The 24384-nt window shown below is 31.7% G+C and overlaps 1 protein-coding gene across 3 annotated transcripts in view; it reads right to left on the reverse strand.

Annotated features, from left to right (window-relative positions):
- LOC127707465 (filamin-A-like) overlaps positions 1 to 19374 on the reverse strand; it is a 48764-nt gene extending 29390 nt beyond the window's left edge. Inside the window, exons 1-2 of one of the 3 annotated variants that reach the window (XM_052211993.1) lie at positions 19131 to 19374; positions 2026 to 2161 (exon numbers count right to left, since the gene is read on the reverse strand). In XM_052211993.1, coding sequence (XP_052067953.1) covers positions 2026 to 2155 — 130 coding nt within the window. In that variant the 5' untranslated portion in view covers positions 2156 to 2161; positions 19131 to 19374. Of the gene's footprint in view, positions 1 to 2025; positions 2162 to 16195; positions 16264 to 19130 lie in introns of those variants that run through there. The other 2 variants (XM_052211995.1, XM_052211994.1) reach the window with 2 other exon arrangements.
- Positions 19375 to 24384: the final 5010 nt, after the last annotated feature.

Consider the following 24384-nt stretch of genomic DNA (forward strand, 5'->3'; position numbering starts at 1 on the left):
ACCTTAGTTTCCAAGTTATTTCCTAATTCATCAAAAAGGGAATTTTTTAAACAATTAGGGTAAAGATATCGTCCAAATATAATCTGTATAGCTGAGAACTTACAACACTTAAACATAAAACGAACTTATGTTTTAGCACTTAGATAACATTTGTTTGCACTTTTGTGTAATCTATGTGAAAAAGAGGAGCTTTCATTTATTTAAGAAGTACTTGAAACATGCATACGGAACTTAATAATACTTTTTGTAGTTAACGTTTCAAATTGATTATAATGGAATTGTTATCTTTGCATTGTGCCAATATACTACAAACATCGTCATGTTGTAAATATTGAAGATTAAATCACATTTGCTATAGAAAAAAAACATGCCTTTGTTCAGCATGTTAAATGTGAATTTTTTATAACAATTAAAATAGCAACAAAATTTTCGAGTAATAAAGAATTGACAATAATTTGTGTATCAGCTGTGTACAAATAATAAAATTTAGATAATAACAAAATGTCCGAGAAACTACAATACATTCGTTTTATCAGGTAGTTCTTGGAAATGAAAACATTCCCCGGCAAATATCGACTATCAATAAAAAAAACAATCAATCAATCAATTCATCGACTATATCACCGAATGTGTACGTACATTAGCAACAGGTGCCACATGTGGAGCAGGATCTGCTTACCCTTCCGGAGAATCCCGAGATAATCCCCAGTTTTTGGTGGGTTTCGTGTTGCTCAGAATTTTATTTTTTTTTAATGTTTATTTTTTTTTTCACTATTTGACTTTTCGTCGTTTTTCTTTTTTGCAATGGTGTTGTCACTATGTTATCGGTAATTTTGAATTCCCGTTTAATATCTTTCGACCTCCCTTCTATACTAAGGATACGATTTTTTATTTCAAAACATACAACATGTCATTATTGCAATCTTTCCTTTCAACATCCATATAGAATTACATTTTGATTGGTAATTACCCAATTGGGCCCTGCTCATGACCAAAACTTTCTTTGTTCCAGCTCATGACAAAAACTACATCTGCAAACCTCCATATTTTTTACACTCAGAGCAATTTAAGGCTTAACACATGTATTTTATAGACATCGTTATATAATTGAAGACTTCGTTGACCGCTTAGCCTAGATGTCGTTTGGTTGCGTCTCATCTACGTGAATCCTATTTGTCATTGTATTCAACATATTGTATGATACATAGGGATAACGCATAATTAAATATTTTGCTTACAATATTTACAAAGAGACCTTTCGAGCATTTAAATCAATTGAGTATGATTTAAGAAGCAGTTCTGTGTTTTCTTTAAGACAACATTTCAACACTAATTAAAACATACAAGCTGTCAGTAATTAGTTTTATGCTGGTGCATAAAATTTAAGTTACTTGAAACTGCACTATCTGCAAATATTTGGCATGCATTAGAGTGATGACGGAAATGAGAAACGACTGTGTGTGTATTTTGCCAACTTAAATGTGAATTTCTAATGTTTTATAATTTTTCACTTAATTTAATCAAACCTAATACTCTCAGTTTTGTTTTGATTAGATTAAAGTCATTCCAAATTAGATATAGATGGAACAATAAATGGCTGCTAAGGTTAATAATGATGTTTGAAAATTCCAAACGTTGATAAATTAAAACCCGTACTAAAGTTACAGCATAAGATGATTATTCCGAAACCAATACTGTTCGAGAACACAAATAACAAGCTTAGGCATTACAAAACGTTCGAGTTTTGTATGCGCAATGAAATGTCTGTTTACTGTAAATATTTCTATACATTTTAGTATGATTTTGTTACGACTAAACAGTCTGAAATTTATGCATTTTCTTATCTAACAACGTGTTTAATAAAATCCCATGCAATAATTCCTATCGTGTAAACTTGCAATGATTTGCAACTGTTTATAAATATAATTGATATTATTACATAATATATGTATTCTGATTCCGAAGAAGTAACTAGCCTTTGTTTTCATGTCTGAGTAAATGGTTTCATTGATAAGTACAACTTACCCTCGGTTGCAGAACCCTCGTATGACATCTGTACCTCATGGGTTCCACTTTTGGATGGCTTATATTGTACGATAATGGACCCATCGTCACAATCCTTGATTTCTGGAGCAAGTCCTTCGGCTGTCGGCATTTTGTACTAAAATCGAAAAATGTTTTTATGTTTAATGATAATAAAGTAAATAAAGAAACAAAAAAGTAAGAGATGTTCGGTGTTCAATAACCTAATCCTCATATACCATGACCTTTATATATTCAGAATGAGGTTTTTATTCGAAATGCTTGTAAAAAGGATGTTGCGCAAAACGTATTGTACCGAAATGAAAATCAGCTGAAGTGAAATATGATACAAGAGTTGTTACACAAGCGAGAAAGTTGAAAGATCTTTTCGAAATGGATAAAGAGGAGTGGGATAAAAAGTCTTAACCGCAATTAACTTGACAACTATTACCTAATAGAATTGAAAGTGTTCTATAATGTTACGTCAGGATGGTGTACTTAGACAATTCTAAGTACCAAAATGAACCGTTTTTTTGTTAATCCATACTAAGTTTGTCTATGTTTGATCCTTTGTAAATGCTCCAAATGTTTTATATGTACATAGGACTTCCAGGTTTATGACCTCAGGTTAACTAAAAAAAGCTCCAATATATATAACAACGTGCCGTACATAGATATTCGGCAGTTGATTTTTATGTTTTGACTTTGTATTGTTAACAGCTTCTCCTCACACATTAAGCAAAACATCCTTCACCTGTGCCACGTGTTCACTAAGCTTATCTTTTATTTATCTTATCAAAAACAATTTTTTAATCAAACCAATATCACACAGATACATAATTTAACCGAATATATTGTCTTCATATCATTGCTTTTATTTAAAACATCGAGTTTCTATTCATCGCATCAACACAAAATAATATAGAGAGTAATTTGTTTTGAAATTGCATGTTGATAATATCATCATATACGATATTGAAAAGTCGTTATTCAAAAACGTTAAAAATTACAAGTAATGAATTCTTCATGCTTATCAATTTCATATCAGATAGCTTGCGTGTATTCATATTTTTTTCATTAACCTTACGCCATTTTTATCTTATCACCTGTAAATCATTCTTCATTTTAAAAAAAAAAGTAATTTGGCAGCAGATTTTAGCTTTCTTGTTTCATCGAGAGCCAAACTTTAAAACATACGATAGTGGCTTTATAAAGTTAAAACGGATTTAATGGTAACTATCGTCATTAGATAACCCTTGAGGCGGGGTAAGTATAGTGGTGTATTGACAAACAGTTAAAACCGAGGCAGTTGGTCAAAAGGTGTCTGACTGTACAATTGGTTATAAGATCACCGATGATACAGTTGTAGTAATATTTGAAGGAGATTCAGGCATTTTTATTACACATGAATGTGACAACATATTTTTTTTTTTGAAACATTATGTATGTATTGTTTTGATAAGTTTAAGCTTATGAGCAAGAACAAACATCTTTAGCCCAAAAGATATTTAAATTACATCATCATTTTTGAAAGGATTTAATAGAATAAAAAAAAGTAGGTCAAGGCCTCAAATATATAGATCAAATCAACAAAGATGACACAAGTAGGCAGTTTTGACAGTTTTATATGCATAGATATAATTATATTCTTCTTCGATGGATCAATCTTTAGGGAGGAAAGCATATATTCTAAATGAAATTATGTAACATTTTATTTTGTAATTAAAACGCCAATGTGATGATGATGATGGATGGCTGCTTAACGTCATCATCACATTGGCGTTTTAATTACAAAATAAAACGCCAGAGGCGGATTTAGGGGGGGGGGGGGCAGGGGGCCCGGGCCCCCCCCCCCCCCCCTTTTTTGGGAAAAATTTGGTTGATTATATAGGGAATCACTGAAGCATGACTGGAGCGGGCCCCATCTTAGGCAGTCAGTGGGCCCCCACTTATGAAAATTTCTAGATCCGCCACTGAACGCCAATATGAAATCGGATCATTTTATCATATCTACTTCAACACCCATGGTTTGTGATTATCTAAGGCATTATAATTGGTACATTTACATAGTTTACTATTTTCGAATTTGGCATTACTTTCGTAGTTTTTCCTGAACAATAAATTTGATCGACAGATTTGCTAATTGTCCAAGTAAAACAAAACTATACAAAGAACAAGTTTTCAATTTATATCATTATCTTTCTTTTAATTACGTCAGCGTCATAACAAGAGTATTGCATATATCTAACAAGCTTCAAGCAATCGTTTTGTTTTGGGGTTTTTTGGTTTGTTTTTGTTTCTGTCAGTTCAAGAAGTCATCACTCAATAATGTGTTAATCAACCCCTTGCTGAGAAAACGAAATTTGCTGACAGTACGTTTGAATGGATTCCAAACCAATGCTTACATAACTAAGTGATTATACATTGTTATTATACTGTAATGTCCTTGGCATGCAAGGTGTCTACATCAACTTTGCAGTTCTGCAAATGTTTGTTCGGTTCAAAGCAACACTACTTTTACTTTAAACAAGTGTCTTGTCTTACTTTAAACAGTGTCTTGCCTTACATTAAACAAATGTCTTGTCTGAACCAAGAGGTTCTATTCCTAATACAACCTTCATGTCTGAACTTTTGAGAATGTAAATTTAATGCATGTAATACAATTGAAATCTATGCGTATATGACATCAAAATTAATTTCCAATCATTATGATATCAAGCTAGCTGACATCTTCTGTTTTAAGATACTTATATAAAACTGGAGTATATATTCTTAATTATACATTTACAGACAGGTTAAAATGTGAATTGTAAAAAATCTTCGTTCTAAAATATGATTTTCAAATTCAAAATTGACAGCTTCGAAATTTACTTATCAGGAGGTACCTGCTGTTTAGGTCCAGTTTGACTAGTCGTAAGGATTAAAAAGCACATGTTGTAAAAAGAGGTATAATGATGGCATAACGTTCGTAAGAAATACATATACACAAGAACTATGTTGGCATTGGCCTTATACGTGTATACAATAGTATTAGACATAAGTTTATAACCCTTCCAGAATATCTGATACAAATATATCACTTCCGGTTTCAGTGGTAAAGCTTTAGTGTTAAGCATTGTCTTCGTATGTGTCTTTTCTTGTTAGACTGCTTTTGCCCGCTTGCGACGTGGTGTTTTGAGTTGTCCATTCGTGTATTGTCCTAAAGAATTCATGTTTTTTATTTCCATCTAAAAACATTTCTATAAGTAACAAAAAAGGAATGTGATACAACTCGCAATACAATGCAGTGTTTTGATTACATAACATTCGAAATATTTAAATGTACATAAGTGCCATTTTTGTTTTGGCATTACACTTGTTATACTTATCATGTACTTGAATGTTATTTATACAAAATGGATACTAATGTTAAATTTAGCAAAACAGGTGATTACATGCACACGAAGCTTAAATGTATCTATGAAAAATTCAAATAGTCAGACACATTGTTACATGTATCAACAATAGCCAAGTATGGGTTTTTATGAAAGGTGTATCAAATTGCTGATACCAAAATACGAAGGAATCAAAATAAAGGTCAAGGTCAAAATAGGGATTTTTGTTTTTGGTATATTGACCAACCTTGGGTTCTTTTTTTTTGTTGCCATATAAGAAAACTTTCAATGACTATTATGGTAAATATATGTCGACATTAAAAAGAGAAAAATAATTTGAAAGTGTTTAATTTTCAAAATTATAAGCAGTTTCTCAATCTACAATATTTATTATAATCAATCTTTAAAATTTGTTCCAGATAAAAGTTACGCACGTATATGTAACATAAGTTCCGCTTTAAATTAACCGATGCGAATAAGATAGAATTGATGGGTGAAGCAGATTTATGCTTAGGTTTATGAGGTGCAAAAATAAATAAATCAAATCTGCAATCCTAGTTTCAACAATAGATATCACAAAGGAATTTGATATACAATATATTATATCATATGATATATATCAAAATCCATGGGTAGTATAAATAGTAGATCTCCAGAGACTAAAAAATTCAAAAGATTATATTTCAGAGACAGAAATGAAACTTTTAACAATATATAGTATGCTTGCATAATGGTATTCCTTAAAATAAGTGTACTTTCCAGTTAAGAATTTTTAAAAATAAAAAAAGAATTTGTTTGAGGACACGAATGCCCCCGCTCAAGCTTTGCAATTTTCCAAGTTAAAAAGGGAATAACTCTACAAACTTTTTAAGGTAAATCACTCATTGCCCAAATTTGAACTCTGTCTGCTTCTTGTAGTAAAAAATGAAGGTAAAGTGCTGCTGTATCATTGGATAAAATCAATGATGCATATCTTGGTTTGTTTTTTTTTTTTCATCCGTATATTTTAAGGTTTCACATGAAAATAACCGAAATTCATTAAAATTCGCATAAAAAAAACTTAATATCTGCACTTATGCATCTTGTTGACTCTTTGACTTGGGTTCCAGTGCATCATTGAAGTGTGTTTTATCAAATACCAATCGTAAAAATAAGACTATATTTTGAAATTTAATGCTCTACTCTATCTATTTAATCTATAACAAATCAAATGTGTGATATTAATGCACTTCCCAAGCAAGCAAAGTGTTGAATGAGTATTTCAGTATATGCATAAACCGCGTGGACAGACACAAAAGTACAAAACCGAATCTCAAGGGACTAAAATTTCTAACCAGCAAGCAAAAATTCACATTTTATTTGATTCATGTCTGGTTATTAGAAGAAAACGGCTTTGTTCAAATACCTGATTAAGCATCATACTTTTATCGCCAGACATTACGGAATGAGAAATAAAATGGCAAAATGGCAAACTATACTCTCACAAGCTGGTGTAATTAAATCCTATACAAAATATAAAACATGAAAACTGACATACAGAATATGATATCTTATATAAATCATACAGTTACATAACACTAAATGGTAAAAAAAAAATTAAAGAGTATTAACCCTATAAATTAATTATCTTTTGAATATTAGAAAAGGGTGTAATAGGGAAATATAAAGGATTCATTATTTACATTTTGTGTATCTCTTTATTATTTATTAATCTAAACCAAAAAACAAAAATGCGACGTTACACCCTCATATGATGTGCATAAAGCAGACGAACGCTGATTATAAAGACATTGCGCCATTCAAACACTGATTTGTATCATGTCTTCGGCATTACTTTCTCATAAATATGGCATCCTAGCTTTCACAAGTCGTCAACAAATTATCAATGAGTTATCAACTGTCTTTGAACTCATCCTGATCCTAGCTATAGTTCTTGTGCACTTTGGAAAATGATACATATGTTCGAACTTTTATCGATACCGTATGTCGAGTAATAGAGTAATACTTCATTAATGTGCAATCTTAATAATACATATTTCTTTTATCTACAATTGAACAGGTATTCAATACTCAATGATTAATGAAGTATTTATCTACGTCTACTGCTTTTTCACCTTTTATCAGTCTTCTATTAGTATTACATTCTAAATTCAAAATAAATATTACAATTTATCTCATTTACAAGATAAAGCAATTTAATAAAGTGATTTGATTTAATCTTATTTTCCGTAAATCTAACTCTTGCATCATGCTGATCCGTTTCGTGATTTCATTGCTAATATCATGTGATATATAAAAGCAAAAATTGACGTTTTTTTTTCGTACAATCAGGAAAATTTGATTAAAATGAATCATTACTAAAGAAGATATTTCTAATGTTTTTTTTTTAAATTCTGCTTGTGTTTTTTTTTTTGAAACAAAAAAGTTAGGTATGTCCGTTCAAAGAATAAAAATGTCCCAAGAAACTGAAATAAATTTTGAGTAAATGTCGAAATATCGACCCCAAGTTTTATTGCATATTTTAATAACTAACCGAGGTTAAAAATAGATTGTATGTAAACTGTTGTAAAACAATTACCGTGGGATCAAAACTGTATTGTATGTTCTTAACCATATGAGTCGACGTTTTTTTTTCTTTAAGAATAAACTTTGAGGTACTTGAGCATCCATTATCACCAATGGTACACAGACTTGTCAATAAAATCTATTCTGATTGATTGTCGGTTGCTTAACGTCCAGTGGCAAACATTTCTTGCATGTTCAGGACGATGAATCTATTCCGAAATTCTGCTATTAATCATGTCAGATATATCGTCATTCACAGTGAACTGTAGCCGCTATTTCCCACATTACGTATTTGTTTGTTATGCTTTGCCTCTACAACTTAAGTCTTTAATGAAAACAATCTTTACCTCAAAAATCAATGTCGATACTGTTTAATGACATAAGTCAATGTAGGTATAAATATGCATAAGTATACGGAAATAAGTATAGGACGTTTTTGATTTAAAAAATAAAATTGTGATTTATTAATGATTATACAGATAAGGATTAAAAGTAAAACATATATCGTGCTTCGGTTTCGAAATTTGAAAAGAAAAAAAAACGTTTATAACTCTGTTGTAAAAGAGACCTGAACCTCAGCTGAATCAAAGATGTACTAAAGATTAGTACATATACTTAAAGCTTAATCTTTTATGAATATTTTCATATGACATTTCGCTTTTTCGACAGGTACGATACTCTGTGATAGGATATTCTGGTACTCGGCCAAGTAAGAGCAACTGAAAGAAGTAAAGTAAAGCTTACAATCGGTGCAAGTATGGAAAAAATAGCTGGTGTATGTTTCCTATACTCGACAAAATCATCGGAATACATTTAATTGTTTCCCCAAATTGCACCGATTGTAAGTTTGATTTTACTGCTTTTAGTTGCTCTTACTTGACCGAGTACCAGAACGTCCTACCACAAAGTAAGTACATGCAACCTGTTGAAAAATTATATATACTCAGAATCAAAAGTCGGATATATGAAAATACTCTATTCGGGTAGGGAAACCAGTACTTTTCAATTTTTGTAACGTCTGTTTCATTAAGCTTTTTTATGAAAAAAATTTGAAATGTGCAAATTATGTTAAAGTACTTACAAACTCGCGGAGGCAGTTGCGAGTGTTGTATCGCAAAAAACTTAAATAATCCATATTTTCCATTGCGTAAATTCTTAAACACTTAAAATTCCATGCATATATCTCTAACAACGTTTCCCTATCCACACTGTTAATATATAATTCAATTAATATCAGTTAATTTCGACAATAAATTGATTCTTTATAGATTAAGACAAATATAATCGCTCAAAGAAGTGCTGATGCTTTTATATTCAGCCGAAAGTTTTATTTCAGACATAAAATAAATCTCTTTCATCATTTCTCTTTTAATGTTATAAAAAGAATTAATGTTAAAAAAACAAAATAAATATTGTTATAATAGACAAGTAGGATTTAGATTAACTGTTGCAGCATTGTTGATCGCCTGGTAGCTATTATGATAGAGGGTCTAAAAGTTGTTTCCATGCATAAACATATGATACTCTCAATAATCATGACGTGGAAAGAACTCCACTCATTTGTTTTTAAAAAAAAAACGTTCTCGTTTCGAATCAACTGCGGGATTTAGTTTTTTTGCCAGCCGGGGGGTCCCTAATGCATAGTGGAGAATTTTATATTGTAGTTACTTGTACTTTATAAATTTAAAGTTTTCAAAGTGTTGTTTCTGATGATTTAACGATTATTGCAGGAAGATAATGAATTATAATAGCAGACTTATTTTTAACTTTTTTTAAAGAAACATTTAAAATAATTTAAAGTTTTCAAAGTGTTGTTTCTGATTTAACGATGATTGCAGGAAGATAATGAATAATAATAGCAGACTTTTTTTTAACTTTTTTTAAAGAAACATTTAAAATAATTTCTTCCCCTGCACATGTGTGTGGCTAAAAAATTACACTTATTGCTAGTATGACAGTGGAGCATGACTTCCTTACTTTAAATTACTACTGTGCCATCGGGGAATTAATGCCTTACACGGGTCCAATATGCCATCGCTCTGTTTAACAACTTAGGTAGTGGAGGGCTGTCATAAATCTTTAGAACAAGGGAAGCACCACGCTACACTTATCTACCTAATTTGAGAGTCATTTTTCCATAAGAGCCACAACAACAAAATCATTTGCAAGACCAAACTGTATCTAGACTTTCATTTGATTAATCCACCGTGGATTGTTAAGCTTCATACATAACAGAAAAGCATGCTATACAGAGGGGATCGAAACTGTGATTTCACAGGGCGAGATGTGGCTTACTGTGTCGAAGGTTCCGATATCGATTCCGGTACAATAGTAATTTGAAAGGAAAATTATACTACTAGTATATGGTTACAATTTTAATTGTACACTATAAACAGAATAAGGAAAACAAACAATATTTAGTAAATTCCAAGTGAAATTTTAAACATCTGAATATTCTACAGAAGCAATTTATCCGAACGGAATAACTGTTTTATGCCTTATTATTTACAGTCAAACCATGCCTTCAATTTGAACATGGACATCAAGATCCTCCATCAAAAATTGAACAGATGGAACCCATTGTGTATATCTGATAATTCAAAGTTTATCTTTAAAGACTACACGCCAAGAGTTGAAAAGAATCGTAACGTTAACACTCTTCAATTATTTTTTTAGAACATGAAAGCTTATAAAATATTATTTTTATCACTTTCGATAAAAAAATCATCAAAGAAATTTGATTCTGAAAATAATACTCTATCAGTTCACTCGATATGATATAGGGGCTCCTCAATATGTCATCATCAAACGATACAATGTGTTTACACCGATTGATTGTTTAACTTTACTACCTCAATCTATCTTAAAAAATTAATAAAAAGCTTTTGAGTTGTAAGATGCATGTAGTGGTACGTTGTAAGACCTACGTTATACAAATGGTATCACGAGCGCTTGTAGAACTATCAGCGGCGCACTCGATATATGTTTTGCCTAAGATAATATCAAGATTCCATGAAATAAGTCGAGAGCTTTCACAAACAAACGTATCCTCAAGATAAAAGTATGGTTATTATTTTTCAAAAAAGTAATATGGACAGAAATAAAGCCTTAAAACGTTTTTTTTTTCTTTCTTCTTTTGATTTCATTACTAAACAGTAAAGGATGTCAGTACATCATTTTCAAATTAGACAACACAAACACAAAGATAGACAAAACATATTAAACTGTAGGGAGTATATCAGCATATATATAGCCAAATATTCTATTGCACCCCCTCATTCATATACCGACACTAAATGTTGGATGCCATGTTGGTTCTGTAGATGGATGTATTTACAAAATAAGTGAAAGTGATAAAAGATGCACGCCTAAAGTCTTAAAGAACAAGTTCACAATTTTGAATAATAAAGGGTATAACACATAGTTTTAAAAGAGGAAATGGATCTACTATCAAAACAATTGTTTAACTCCCCGAGGAAACCTTTTGAGAATACAAGACGAGGTAAATATTTTATTTCCAAACTACTGGCTATAAATTGCATTGTGATTTTGTTGCATCATGGGCCAATGTTTTCAATGGTCCACATAGCTCTTTATCAAATAAATGTATTGCATATGACTGTAAGTCACAAAAAGAAAAGATCATGTATAAGGTAATTGCATAATTCTTCAAAAACAAACTGGTTACCAGTGAGGTCTTTTAAAGTGCCAGTCTTTGTAAGAATCAGGCAATTTAAGAAAATTTCAAAACATGACCGAAAAAAAAACCAACCGACCTAACCATCATATATTGAAGTTACCCACATCCTCATTTAGAAATGGTAGGCCTTTTGTTTCTACGTATCTAGTAATTTGAGAAATCTTTAGATAACTTTTGGTTAGAATGATAGCAAATTACAGAGTTACCTCCCCTTAATTTTTAATTTCTAGTGCATTTCAACCAAATTATATCTTGAATTACCAGATCAGAAAAAGGAAACAAATGATATATTTATGCATTATTATACAATTTGAACATAAATTAATGTCAACTTGAGTGGGTTTTTACGTATTTGTCATGTTTTCACTACTGCCCGATTCTTAGGCAGATGGTCACTTAAAGACTAAAGACTCAGAACCAATACAAAATATTACAAAGGAAACAGCCAATAATCTAAATAAGCAAATAAAAACCAAATGGGAGGGACAGACAGAATGTAACAAGAAATTGCCGATGTTCATATGAATATAAGTTGCTATTTTAAATATCTGAGTGAATTACTTCCCTGCGATCTACGAAATTGTACCGTCTCAAAATAAATTTCTGGTTCAAATTGAAAATCATAAGAACATGCAATTTAATGCTATTTTTTCCAATAGGTGAAGGGTTGACACGCTTTTGGAATGGGGAATATAAGGGTAAAAAAGTGAGGATGTGGGATATAAGGGATAAATAAGAGGGTGTGTGGGAAATAAGGGGTAAAAAGCGGGATCTGGGAAAAAGAAGGAAAAGAAAAGTGGGAAGTGGGGAAAAATTACAAAAAAAAAATGGAACTTGGGAAATGAGAACCCCTGTTTAATCCGCTCATAGATCATTTTCAGCTTTTCGAGCATGAAATCTAGATTAATCCAATCTGACTAGATCACCAAATAAAGACTTGCGCTCAATCCAAAATGATATAATTTCATCTGACATAGTGTTGTAATATACTATAAAATAAGCTCATGGTAACTTTGTTATATCGTATATGAAGGCAGTTAATGTCTTTAGTTACGTTATCATACCTCTATCCTACTCATCAGAAACACTAAGCGTTACAGGTTTTACCGATGTATAATTACTTAAATATTCGGATAATTAAAGGCACATGTGCCCGTTAACTATTCCTATTTCCTAACTTTTAGTTTGTTACATTTTTTGTCAGGTTTAACTTAGTAAAAATGTTATCAAAAGTATGCCATATTTTTTCAAATAAACGGCCACGTCGTGAACGTCAGTGATAAAGCATCCTAAAACACAAGTTTTATTCAAAAATTCATCTAGAGGTCACAATTATTGACAATTTGTCACGGAAAAATGGTAAGAGATGGACCTTTATCGGAACAGAGATCAGGATTATAAACAATATCACACAAAGATTCAACAGCATTCAGTCAAAAGATTTATTATTTGCGTTCTACAAAATTGTATGATAGACTGGTTAAGATTTAAGCAGACACTGAAATATTTAACCGATGTTCTAAAATATTTAATGACTAGAAACCATCATAAGTTTGTTTGTTTTGATTTTTAAATTGTGTTTGTATCCGTTTATATATTTTTTTTGGAAAAAAAGGAGTTTTCCGTTTCGCTTCTACCGCAAAGTCGCAAAAGAGAGGCGAAGGATACTACAGAGACATTCAAACTCATAAGTCGAAGATAAACTGGCGTTAGGGACATTCAAACTCATAAGTCGAAAATAAACTGACAACGCCACGGCTAAAAAAGAAAAAGACAAACAGACAAATAACAGTACACAAAACAACATAGAAAACCAAAGACTGAGCAACACGAACCCCACCAAAAAACTGGGGATGATCTCAGGTGTTCCGGTAGGGTAAGCAGATCTTGCTCCACATGTGGCACCCGTCGTGTTGCTCATGTATGTACAAACCCGGTGATATGTCTAATCGCACTGTACTTTTATTCTATTTATTGTATGTTGTTGAGTTCTGGTGGTATCTTTTGGTCTTTATATAATGGCAAACATCCAAATACAATTACTAATACAAAATACTGATCATTCAACAAATTGATGCTGTTATAAGAAGATGCAAATCTTTCAGAAACGATCTAAAAGTAAAAGTGGTTGAGTCATCTGTTGTTATGTGTGTTTTTTTTTTTTTTTTTTTTTTATCTACAAAGTAATTTCATAATGCGTAAATAATAATCCAGGAATAATGTAATTGTCTGGTATATTTTTTCAATATTAAAATATGGTTCTGAAAGGGAACCTTTATATATTATAGCATAAGATTAAAAAGAAAAGTGATTCATCATGCTATCATTCTGATGTTGATATCATTTCAAGAGTAATATGCACTCATCTTTTGTAACAAATATAGTCTGTTTTCTGTTGCTGTAGTACTCGTTTCGCATTAAGTATTTGAAACTAATTTAATGTATTAGAATTGCGTCCCGTACAGGAGAACTAAATGGATTGATTGATTTTTTTTAAATGCGTAAAACCCAAACAGTAAGTCGGTGTTCATTTGCACTGTTATGGTATGACCTCTAATATGGTCATCCGAAGCTAAATGTACTTTTTTGGCAAAGTTACTGGAAAGAATATGTTTGCTTTCGTCACGACTTTTTGAAGTTCAGGAATTTAATGAGTTTTAATTGTAATTATTTAGTACCTTGTGTTTTATAAACTAACCTTCAAATCATTTTAGTTGAAAAGAGAAAAAGGAAAATGCTCCTAACCTCAATGTTCAGAGGAAAAAAAGCTTGTAAAGATTTAGATAAGGTCATTGGGTCAGTACGAGACAAGAACACCGCAAGAAAATTGTCAAAAATAGATACGGCGTCTAAGAGTGACGTGTGTCTGCATATAATAAAGATGCGTACCATTATAGAGATACATTCCAGTCCAAACATATTATCTACTTCACTGGTCAAGAGTAATTAACTGACCACTTAACAAGATTAATATGATCAAGATTGATCAGTATAATTTAGATTCACCGCTAATACATAGTGACGCTAATTTCCTCGTCTGTTAATTGAAATCAAATGTTTAAATAACGAATAAAAAGTCTAACTAGCTAATTATTTACAGAAATTATATGTATTTCTGGAATTCCTGTCGTATAAACCTTAATGAACGAATGATTGATGTTGACTCTTACCGAAAATATAATGGGAGATATATTGCATAACATTCGAACATCTAAACTATGCGGTCAAAAATAACAGAATCATCACTTGAAATCTTGACGTAAGATTCTCTTAGGTAAGAGGGAATTCAAAGTATTTTTTAAAAATCAAACGAAGAGTCGGAAACGTGAGAAGTGTGAGATCGAGAACACTAACACCTGGGGTTATCCCTCTTTTTATCGTTTTCAAAATGCTGTATAAATCGACTAAAGCTAGGCTAGGTCCCATCTTTTACAGGTGTAATCCCCCAGAAACCCTTAAACAAAATTTCGAAACCACCTGTGGAAACAGCAGAAAATACTGAAAAATACAGTATAGGCAATAGGGAAAAGTAGGCAATGATATTAAAAATAATGATAAATACCATGGAGTAGCAAATGAAAAATATAATGAGATTAAAACACGCAAATGACGTAGGTGTATAATTTTTCAGGAAAGGGAAATTAACTTCGTTTTGGAAAATAAAGATTACCATTTTAACGTTGTTCGTGTTCATCCTTCGTTATTTTATAGAATGATGCACATATTTTCAGGCAGTATATGAAGACAGCGCAATCAGTTATTTTTAACTCTTATGTTTGTTAATGAATAAATGGTCTGACACATCCACTTGAATGAACCAACAAATATTCACTGCCTTTGAAAATGCAAAGAGTGTGTGATGCAAAAAAATGCATTCTGCGAATTATTTCAATGAAATCTACTCTGTGGTTTTAAAGAAGATGTGTATAAAATGCGAAATGTGAGTTAGGAAACCCCAAAATAACTCGACAGATTTTTTTTAGAAAACATAATGCATTCAAGTTATTTCAGAAAGTGAAATCCGCTAAGATGTGGAAGTTTGGTTGCAAGAAACAATGTGGGAACGAAAAGATATCGCCATTGCAAGTATCGACACGTTTCTTTATCCTCCACTTTAGTAATTTATAAAACTTGAGTAACATATTTTAGACACTGCTTCAAAAAAAAAAATCCTTATGCACATTTAGAATAATTTTGAATTAAAATAGCATGGTCGAATTTTACTGATGCAAAAAATGATATGTCTTTGGTTATCATAATGTGTTTGCTTAGAAATAAAATGAATATATATCTTAAGTTGCTTTTTTGCTTCCATCGAAATCAAAACAGCTTTATTGGCATCACTATAGTGCTCGTTTCATAGACAGTAAATACATGTAACTATTAAATTCCGTAAACAACAAAGTCAACCTCTTATTTATTTTATTTTTTTATTTTTATTTTTTGTTTTGTCCATTTAACCTTACATATAGTTTAAGTATCGATGAAACCAAAATGAGATAAATTAACTCACACAAGACCACACAAGACATACCTATTAATGTGCACTGCTTGTTTACCCTCCGACTACTTCTTCGGAATGTGACATGCATATAGAAATTGACTATCATTTATACATTATGCCGGTTGCCCCTCGTGATATATGGGGGATCTTCCTCTTAGAAGTTGACATGATATTTAATTGTATAAATCAAATAAGATAGAAACCAGGATAGTAAACAATTATTTCTATGTATCTCAATCTACTTGTAGCTGCTTCGGATCATTTTAATTAGCCATGAAATTAGATTACATAATGACAGAGGAAATGTATACATAGCATTTCACTATATTATCTTAAAGGAATATTCGATTTATGTGTGTGTGTGTTTTATTTTTATTTTTATTTTGGTTTTTGTTGTTGTTTATTTTCATTTATGATTTTCTAAACATTTTAGGAGCGTTTAAGTGATAGGAACATGTTAAACACTTTGGAGAAAAAAACTTAAAATTATGAACGAGATAAAAGCGGAAATCTTATAAACCTATTATACTTTTAATAAAGATATCTTAGAAGAAATGCATACTGATAACAATTTGGCGGAAATATAGTGTGCATAGTATTTGAAAAGTATTTATAAAAGGGGAGGGGTGAAGAAATTTAATTCTTAGAGTTATTCGTTTTCATATATAACAGCAAGCTACACGTTTTGGAACATTGCTCCTTTTTGTTTAGTAACTTGTTACATGTACAAAGGAATGGTCATTCATAAAGAATTGTTTTATTTATTCTTTTAAATTAAGTTTCTAATGGATTCGGAGCTCTACCAAGACAATTTGTATTTTAAAAGAAAAACGCCTGCATGTCTTTAGTTACGCGTGTAACTCTCTATTTTCTCGTTCCTTACAAATATTAGCATTGTATGCTTACACAACCGCGAGTATTCTTGTCTACAATGATTATTTTTGTATCTTTTGATTAAGTACTTTATGTTGTCCGAAAACATTGTAATGCATCAGCAGACATGATACCATATTACTTATCAAAATAAACTAGAAGATTCTATTAGTCAATCACCTAAGTATGTAGAGCACGAGGCGTAAGCTTGGCACGCGCTCTTAACGGTAGTCTGCGGCCATAAAATACAAACATGCATTTCAGGAAATTTAGTATTAACTTTACCTCATCGACCTTTACTTCTGTTTATAAATATATCAAGATGTTATCGTTGGAATACTAAACAATATGAAAATGTAATTAAACAGTTAATTAACAATCACACTTTTGTGTTTTTTCAGACACGTGCGAAATAGAAATGGTTGAAAATTTTTGAAAAGCAAATTAATAATAGAATCAAGTAAAGTTATGATAGGATTGACTTGAAGGTATTTCAAAGGGAACTCCTACTTTCTGTAAATACCGAAACCCAGAGTTGTGCGTGTTTTACCAATATAATAGTAAAGTGTGAAATTTAAACCGAATTCCAAGGGAACTGAAAACAATTACTCATATCAATGTATATCAATGTATACAAAAAGAGATCAATCCTGGCCGCGAACCTAATCTTCGCGTCAGTCAGGATCCCAGGCTTAATTAACAGTTATCCGTCTATATATAGATTAATTTAATATTTTAGGAAAGAGAAAAGGTCATTGACTTCAGATAATGATTGCACCCTTGGTATCTTGACAAAATTTTTCGAAATTTTTGGTCCCTAATAATTTTAACTTCGTACTTTATTTTGCCTTTTATCTTTCTTGATTCGGACGTTACTGGTGGGTCATTTGTAGACAAAACACGCGTCTGGCATTAAAAATTACCAGCCTGGTAACTTTGAGGAGTTTTTTTTTTCTTAGTTTCATCAATTCAATCTAATATAGAATAGATAATGGATTCGGGGAATGTGTCAAAGAGACAACAACCCGACCAAAGTGCAGCCAACATGTCCACATGCAAAGTTTATGTGTAATAACTTTTTTGTAAATATTTTATAGGGAACATATCTTCATTACACTTGGGGCCTCGGTGGTAGAGTGGTCATATAAGTTTATCTTAGCGTTTGTTTGGATTCATCGAAAATCGAAAATGAATAGTAGCTTTACTTTTTACTTCTTCCTAACAAATATTAAAATTGATTGTTTATTAAGTGTGTCAACACTGAGGTGGTGAGTTCGAACCCTGCTCGTGTCAGGTGCGTTCAACTCCGATTTTTATTGACTTAGGATGGGCAAGTTTTCCTAACTATGTCAATGGTTCTCTCCGTGCATTTCGACTTCCTCCACCAATCAAAACTGGCCGCCACGATATAGCCAAGAGTGATGAATGTGTCGTTAAACACTAACAATCAATCAATCAATTTATCAAATTAGGCATAATTTAGTACATACACTCTAGAATGATATGATATGGAACAGTCCAGCTATATTGTTCGTTTAGAAAGACATAGCTTTATGAACGAGTTTAACTTTTAATTATATAAATCAACATTTATTGATTTATGTACAGTGCTTAGGTCACTTTGCCCCGTAAACCTGCCCTTCAAACAGAATCGCGAGCATACTCCTACGTTTGCATTAAGTATTGATTCTTTACATGGTATGCATAATATATTCGATTCCTGCCAAAATTTTCAATCGTTTATTGATAAATAAAAACTGATATTTATCAAACAAGAAATAAGGTTTTGATTGAAAACATAAGCTTAACGGATAACATGCATTTTAATGCGTAAAACTGCAGTTTTCGTTCAAAATTTTAGGAGAAAATATTTTGTGATTTATAAAGTCATATTGCTAACAAGTGTAAATTAAAACGAGCTCAATCGTGAACCTTCGGGTTATACCCTTAATGAAAAAGATATAATTTGAAATTCTCTGTAAAAAATGTAGGGTGAAACAAAATAAATGTCATTCAAGTCTCAATAATTATAGTGACCACACGCAATTAGTATACAGAAACATTACTAGGAAAAAAAGTTAAAAAATCTTACTTTAACTAGCGAAACAGCAACTCAGCAGAATCAGAATTGTTCCAAGCTACGCTACAGAGAGAAAGAACTATTTTTTCTTGGCAAGACTATAACATGTAGTTCTCTAGAAGTAGTGTCTATCACAGCAGAAGGAAGAAAATTCCTTTGTTTTATTCGTAATGAATGTCACAAATAATACAAGTTATTTACTATCCTACGCAACCCCTGTGTGTGCAATGAAACAACTCGAAGCATCTAAACTTAAAGTTTGTTGCCATGGCAATCCCATGCATTATAGAACTTCTTCTGCAATCACTTTATCATAGGTAGTATCTGTATTGCATACCTTTTCTCTGTTACTAAACACTAAATAATTTTTTCAAGTAGTAATTTTAAAAAGTAAATTTTCCAATTTATGATATATATGTATGTTAGGGAAGAGTTTGTTCTAAGTGTCAATGCGTTGTTGCCTTATCATCAAACACAGTCTTTGTTAGTGGGTAATTTTTAATCTAAACGTAATACGTAATTACAGTCGTCATATTAATCGAGGATTTCGTCATATTATTTATATTTTGAAAGGGAAAGTTTAAGGAAATATGAAAAAAATCTATATAATGGATGCACCGTGGATTAATTTACAGATAAATATAATGCCCATCCAGTGAGCACCTTGGACCTCGGTGGGCAAGTGGTCTAAATAGAAAGTCTATAGAAATCACTCGCCTGTCAACACTTAGATTGTTAGTTTAAATCCCACTTTTGGCAAGTTCTTTCGACTGCTATCTTAATTAATTAGAATTTCCAGTTCTCCTGTCGAAGGTTGGTGGTTCTCTCCTGGAACCCCTTCTTCCTTCGCCAATAACAACTGGCCACCACGATATAGCCATATTTTCTGGAAGTGGCGTTAAACACCAACAAAATATCAATCAATCCAGTGAGCACCTGTTCATAAGTGACATATATGTACAACCTTAATCGGTTTATTCAATGCATCCTGAATATTCTTGTAAATAATTATAAAATTAAGAAATTTGCGAACGTAAATATATGCTTTCAATATGCATAGACAAGAATATTTTTGTACACAAAATTTCGGCTGCCAACAAAAAAAACAAAAAAAACGAGAAAGCTTATTGATTATTATAATTCAACTGTACCATAATAATGATAATGAAAATATTCATTAAATTTACCTTACGCGTTTTTAATTTATACAAAATTGTATGTCTATTTTACAGACAAATTTTTTTTGCCATTATATTCGTGTCGTATTGATTTTGAAAGCATACGAAACGTTCATTTGTTCCTTATAGCAGTTATTGCCCTTTTTAACAAAAGCATATAGCAAAAAGGATTAGCCAAAAAAAAACTATAGTGTAGATAGATTAAATTGAAAACAGCTAAAACGATCAACCAAATAAGATCTACAAATAAATCACCATGGCCGATATCGCCTCGACTGCTAGTAGGAGTTATTGCCCTTCAATGACATTTGTATATTTTATGAAACTTTAGTAGATCGAGAGAAACTGTAAATAGCAGAAGTAATACGCAAAATAAGATATACAAATTAGTGAATATAGTCGTAATCGTCAGTCGACTGCTTTATATGAGTTATTACCCTTCAAAGACTATTTTCATTCGGTTTTTTTAGTTTGGCATTTTTTGTGAAAAGAGAAACTGTAAACAGCAAAAATGATAAGCAAAAAAAAAATGATCTACAGAAAAATCAAATGACCGGAATCGTCTGTCGATCCCATTTAAGAGTCTTAGCTCTTACATGACATTTGTTACCATTTTTAGCGTTATTTGCTATTATTTTGAACATTAGTAGATATATAGAGAGAACTTTAGGTAGCAAAAATGATCAGCAAAAAATAACAATCTACAAATAAGTCAACATGGCCAACAATAATTATTGCCCTCAATGGCTATTTTACCCATATTTTGCATTTGAACTATAATATTGAAACTATAACAGATGGAGAGAAATTTTAAACGGCAAAGTAGATCAGAAAGACAATTTCTACAAATAAGTCAACATGGCCGAAATCTTCAGTCGACTTCTGAATGAAATTATTGCCCTTGGTATATCGAATTGAACTGTTATCATAAAAAAGAATAGCGAAATATCATCTACAAATAAGTCGACTTGACCGAAATCGGCAGTCGACTCCTTATAGGATTTGTATAGCCCTTGCATAACGACTTTTTCCCCATTTATGAGTTTTTTGGTAATAACTATAAAGATAGAGCGAAATTGTTAACAACCAAAATGTTAAACAAAATAAGATCATGATCTACAAATAGGTCAAAATGGTATAAGAGGGTGTGGGCGGGGGTTTACAGAATAGAGAATAATGGGCAAAAAACTTAAAGAATAGAGAAAATGGACAAAAAAATAAAGAATAGAGAATAATGAGGTGCTGAAATATAAAGAAAAGAGAATAATGGCAAAACGTATAAATAGAGAAAAATGGCCCCCAAAAAATAAAGAATACAGAAATAAAGGACCCCAATCCAGACCCTCATATAGTCGCCAATTGACCACTTACATGTGTTGTTGGTCCTACATCTCAGATTGTTTTTCAAATGCTTGCGTATTATCTTCAAAACTATAATACAGACAAAAACGATCTGCAGGACAGAATATGTGCTCACTGCAGGACAGAATGTGTGCTCACACAATTCCCGATTCTACACCTATAATCTTGATGCATTGTGTTCGTTTCATGCAAAATGCCCGGAGGTGATCGATACAGGCTCCGTTGGACCTGTTGTTTCTTATATTACTGTTGCCTGTCAAACCTTTTTTCGATGTATGAATTCGTCAGATGAAAGTGAATTAATCCATTGCCCTGTAGAAATCGTTAATCCGTGTTTAAGACTTGTGTCATATTGAAATATCAATGTCACTTACTGTTCCATTACTTGATTAGACCGACAGTACATTTAAAATGTGTCAGTATAGTACAAGTTTAAATTGCGAAACAATTGCAACCTTTACACTATTTATATTCTAATCCACGTGTCATTAGTTTCCAAAAAAATGGCTACTTAATATTTGAAGCATAAAAAAATGAAAGTAAAATCTGGGGAACAAAGTAATTAAGAATTGTACAGGGAAAAGATGCCACCCACCTATCTGTTTACATTGTAGAAAAGTCGATTAAACTTTTTTAATTATTTCTCTTTGAAATCATAATTTAGGACACACACAGAATAGAAGACAAATTGGCTATGAGTTGAGCACAATCTGTGTGATTAAAAGAATATGTGGGGTAAACGTCAAGTAGACAGCAACCAAAATTTAATGATAAAAACAAATGGTATCATACAGTCTTCAACAACAGACCAGTGTGCAAATATAATACATCAAGCTCTAAAGTAACCCGAATAATCCAGTCGTTATATTCCGATCACTCCTTAGAGGCGGAGAGAATCGGAGACGGAAAGGGCTTGAATTATTCGAGTTAGCTCTTAACAGTTTCGATTCTAAAACTTGTTGTGAATAAATTAAACAGAATCTATCAAAGATCTGCCGTCAAAACAAAATTCTCAAAATAATGAAATATATTTTTAGATACGGTATAAGACAACCACTGAATAACCTTTATGCTATGAAGAGTAAAATCAAATACACATGTACTGTCTTTCCATTCGTATATAATGGAAAAAAGACACATTTATATTTCAATCTAACATTACGTCTTTGAACACGGATTAATAACATAAACGCGACCAATTTTACTGCACCAGATGCGTATTTCGACAATAAATGTCTCTTCAGTAATGCTCGAAGCCAAAATATTTGAGAATCGAAACTTATTCAATTCGGTTGGCAGAATACAGTACATAATTAGAGGCTCAAAAATGTTTCTGAAGAATGAGAACTTTAATTTTGTGCGCAAAAAAATTTGTATTGCTGATAGTCTGTGTATATCTATAATATATGTACGAGGTCGAAGTAAGAAAACAAACAGGGAGCCTGTATCGCTCACCTAGTGAGACTATGCTATCGATATTAATATTTGCAATCATTTATTGATCGTATATAGTGGTGCTTATGTAGATCTGGGATACAACAGAGAGATAACAATTGGTCAAAATTTGTCATTTGATGTTGAATTATTTGTAAGGCAAGCTGATAAAAGGAAAAATCAATATACTATTGAATTCAATATCGTTAACCTTTAAACAACATTTGCACTCGCGCATTACCCTGTTGACGGTGGCTGCCATGTTGTAAAGCATACGATTTTTGCGAAATTGTACATCTAATTACTGAAAAGAATACAGAAATTAATAAAGAATTTCCATTGCAAACATCTGCCTCATATTAGTTTTCAAGATAATACACACAAAGTGAATATAGCGGATGAAGTCCTCAGTAAGTGAAAAAAATCGTAAGTAAAAAAAATCAAAATCGCGGCGACCAAACATATGAAATGAGTGAGTGAGGAGATTAAGTTTTAATAAGAGTGTCCAAAATCCTAAACTATCTGAATTCTGTCTTTCGCCTGTGCGCAGTAAACCTTGACGGTTTTCGATGGACAGTCATCGAGTTGCTATAACATCAGAGGGCCGCCATTGTCAAAGGGAGGTATTTTCCTTTAACATCATGAAATATTACAATATTTCCCGCAATTTGTATATCTGTTGTCCTAAAAGAAATATGGCAATAAAAGTTAACAATGAAAGTAAAATTCGTGTCATTTTACAATTTTCGCCCTCTTTTACTGTAACACTTGCTTTATATCAGAGGGTGAAGGTCCAGATGTAGTATAAAATCAATATGAAAATAAAAATCATTTGTAAATACAAAGTTTTTTAAATGTTTTTGTCTGTTGAATAAGCGCACTACTGATAAATGCCATTCGGTTTTCCCATTTTTCGGGACTTTTCCTGAAACATAATTAAGGAACATACGAGTTCCCGAAATTTTTTACACCGGATCACCAAAAAGTATAATGGCAATGATACGGACTAATCCTCTTTCGCATGCAGGTATCACCTTCTTACATTAAAAAAATATTCAGGGTTATAAGGATGTAGACTAAGGTTAAAAGAATCACTTGCGCGTTTGTTCCAAATATCTTCATATTATACTAAAAGCCTCTAATTACATGTAACATAGATCATATGGTTTGTAAAATTTGGCATTGAATGACATCTAAAACCAAAATGAATTATTTTGAACAGGAAAGATATTTCATAGCTTTACCTCCGAAAGAAATGTGGATTCTGTTAAGAATATCCTTTATAAGGGTGT

Source organism: Mytilus californianus, unplaced genomic scaffold, assembly GCF_021869535.1.
Source record: "Mytilus californianus isolate M0D057914Y unplaced genomic scaffold, xbMytCali1.0.p SCAF_7, whole genome shotgun sequence".
Classification (NCBI taxonomy): domain Eukaryota; kingdom Metazoa; phylum Mollusca; class Bivalvia; order Mytilida; family Mytilidae; genus Mytilus; species Mytilus californianus.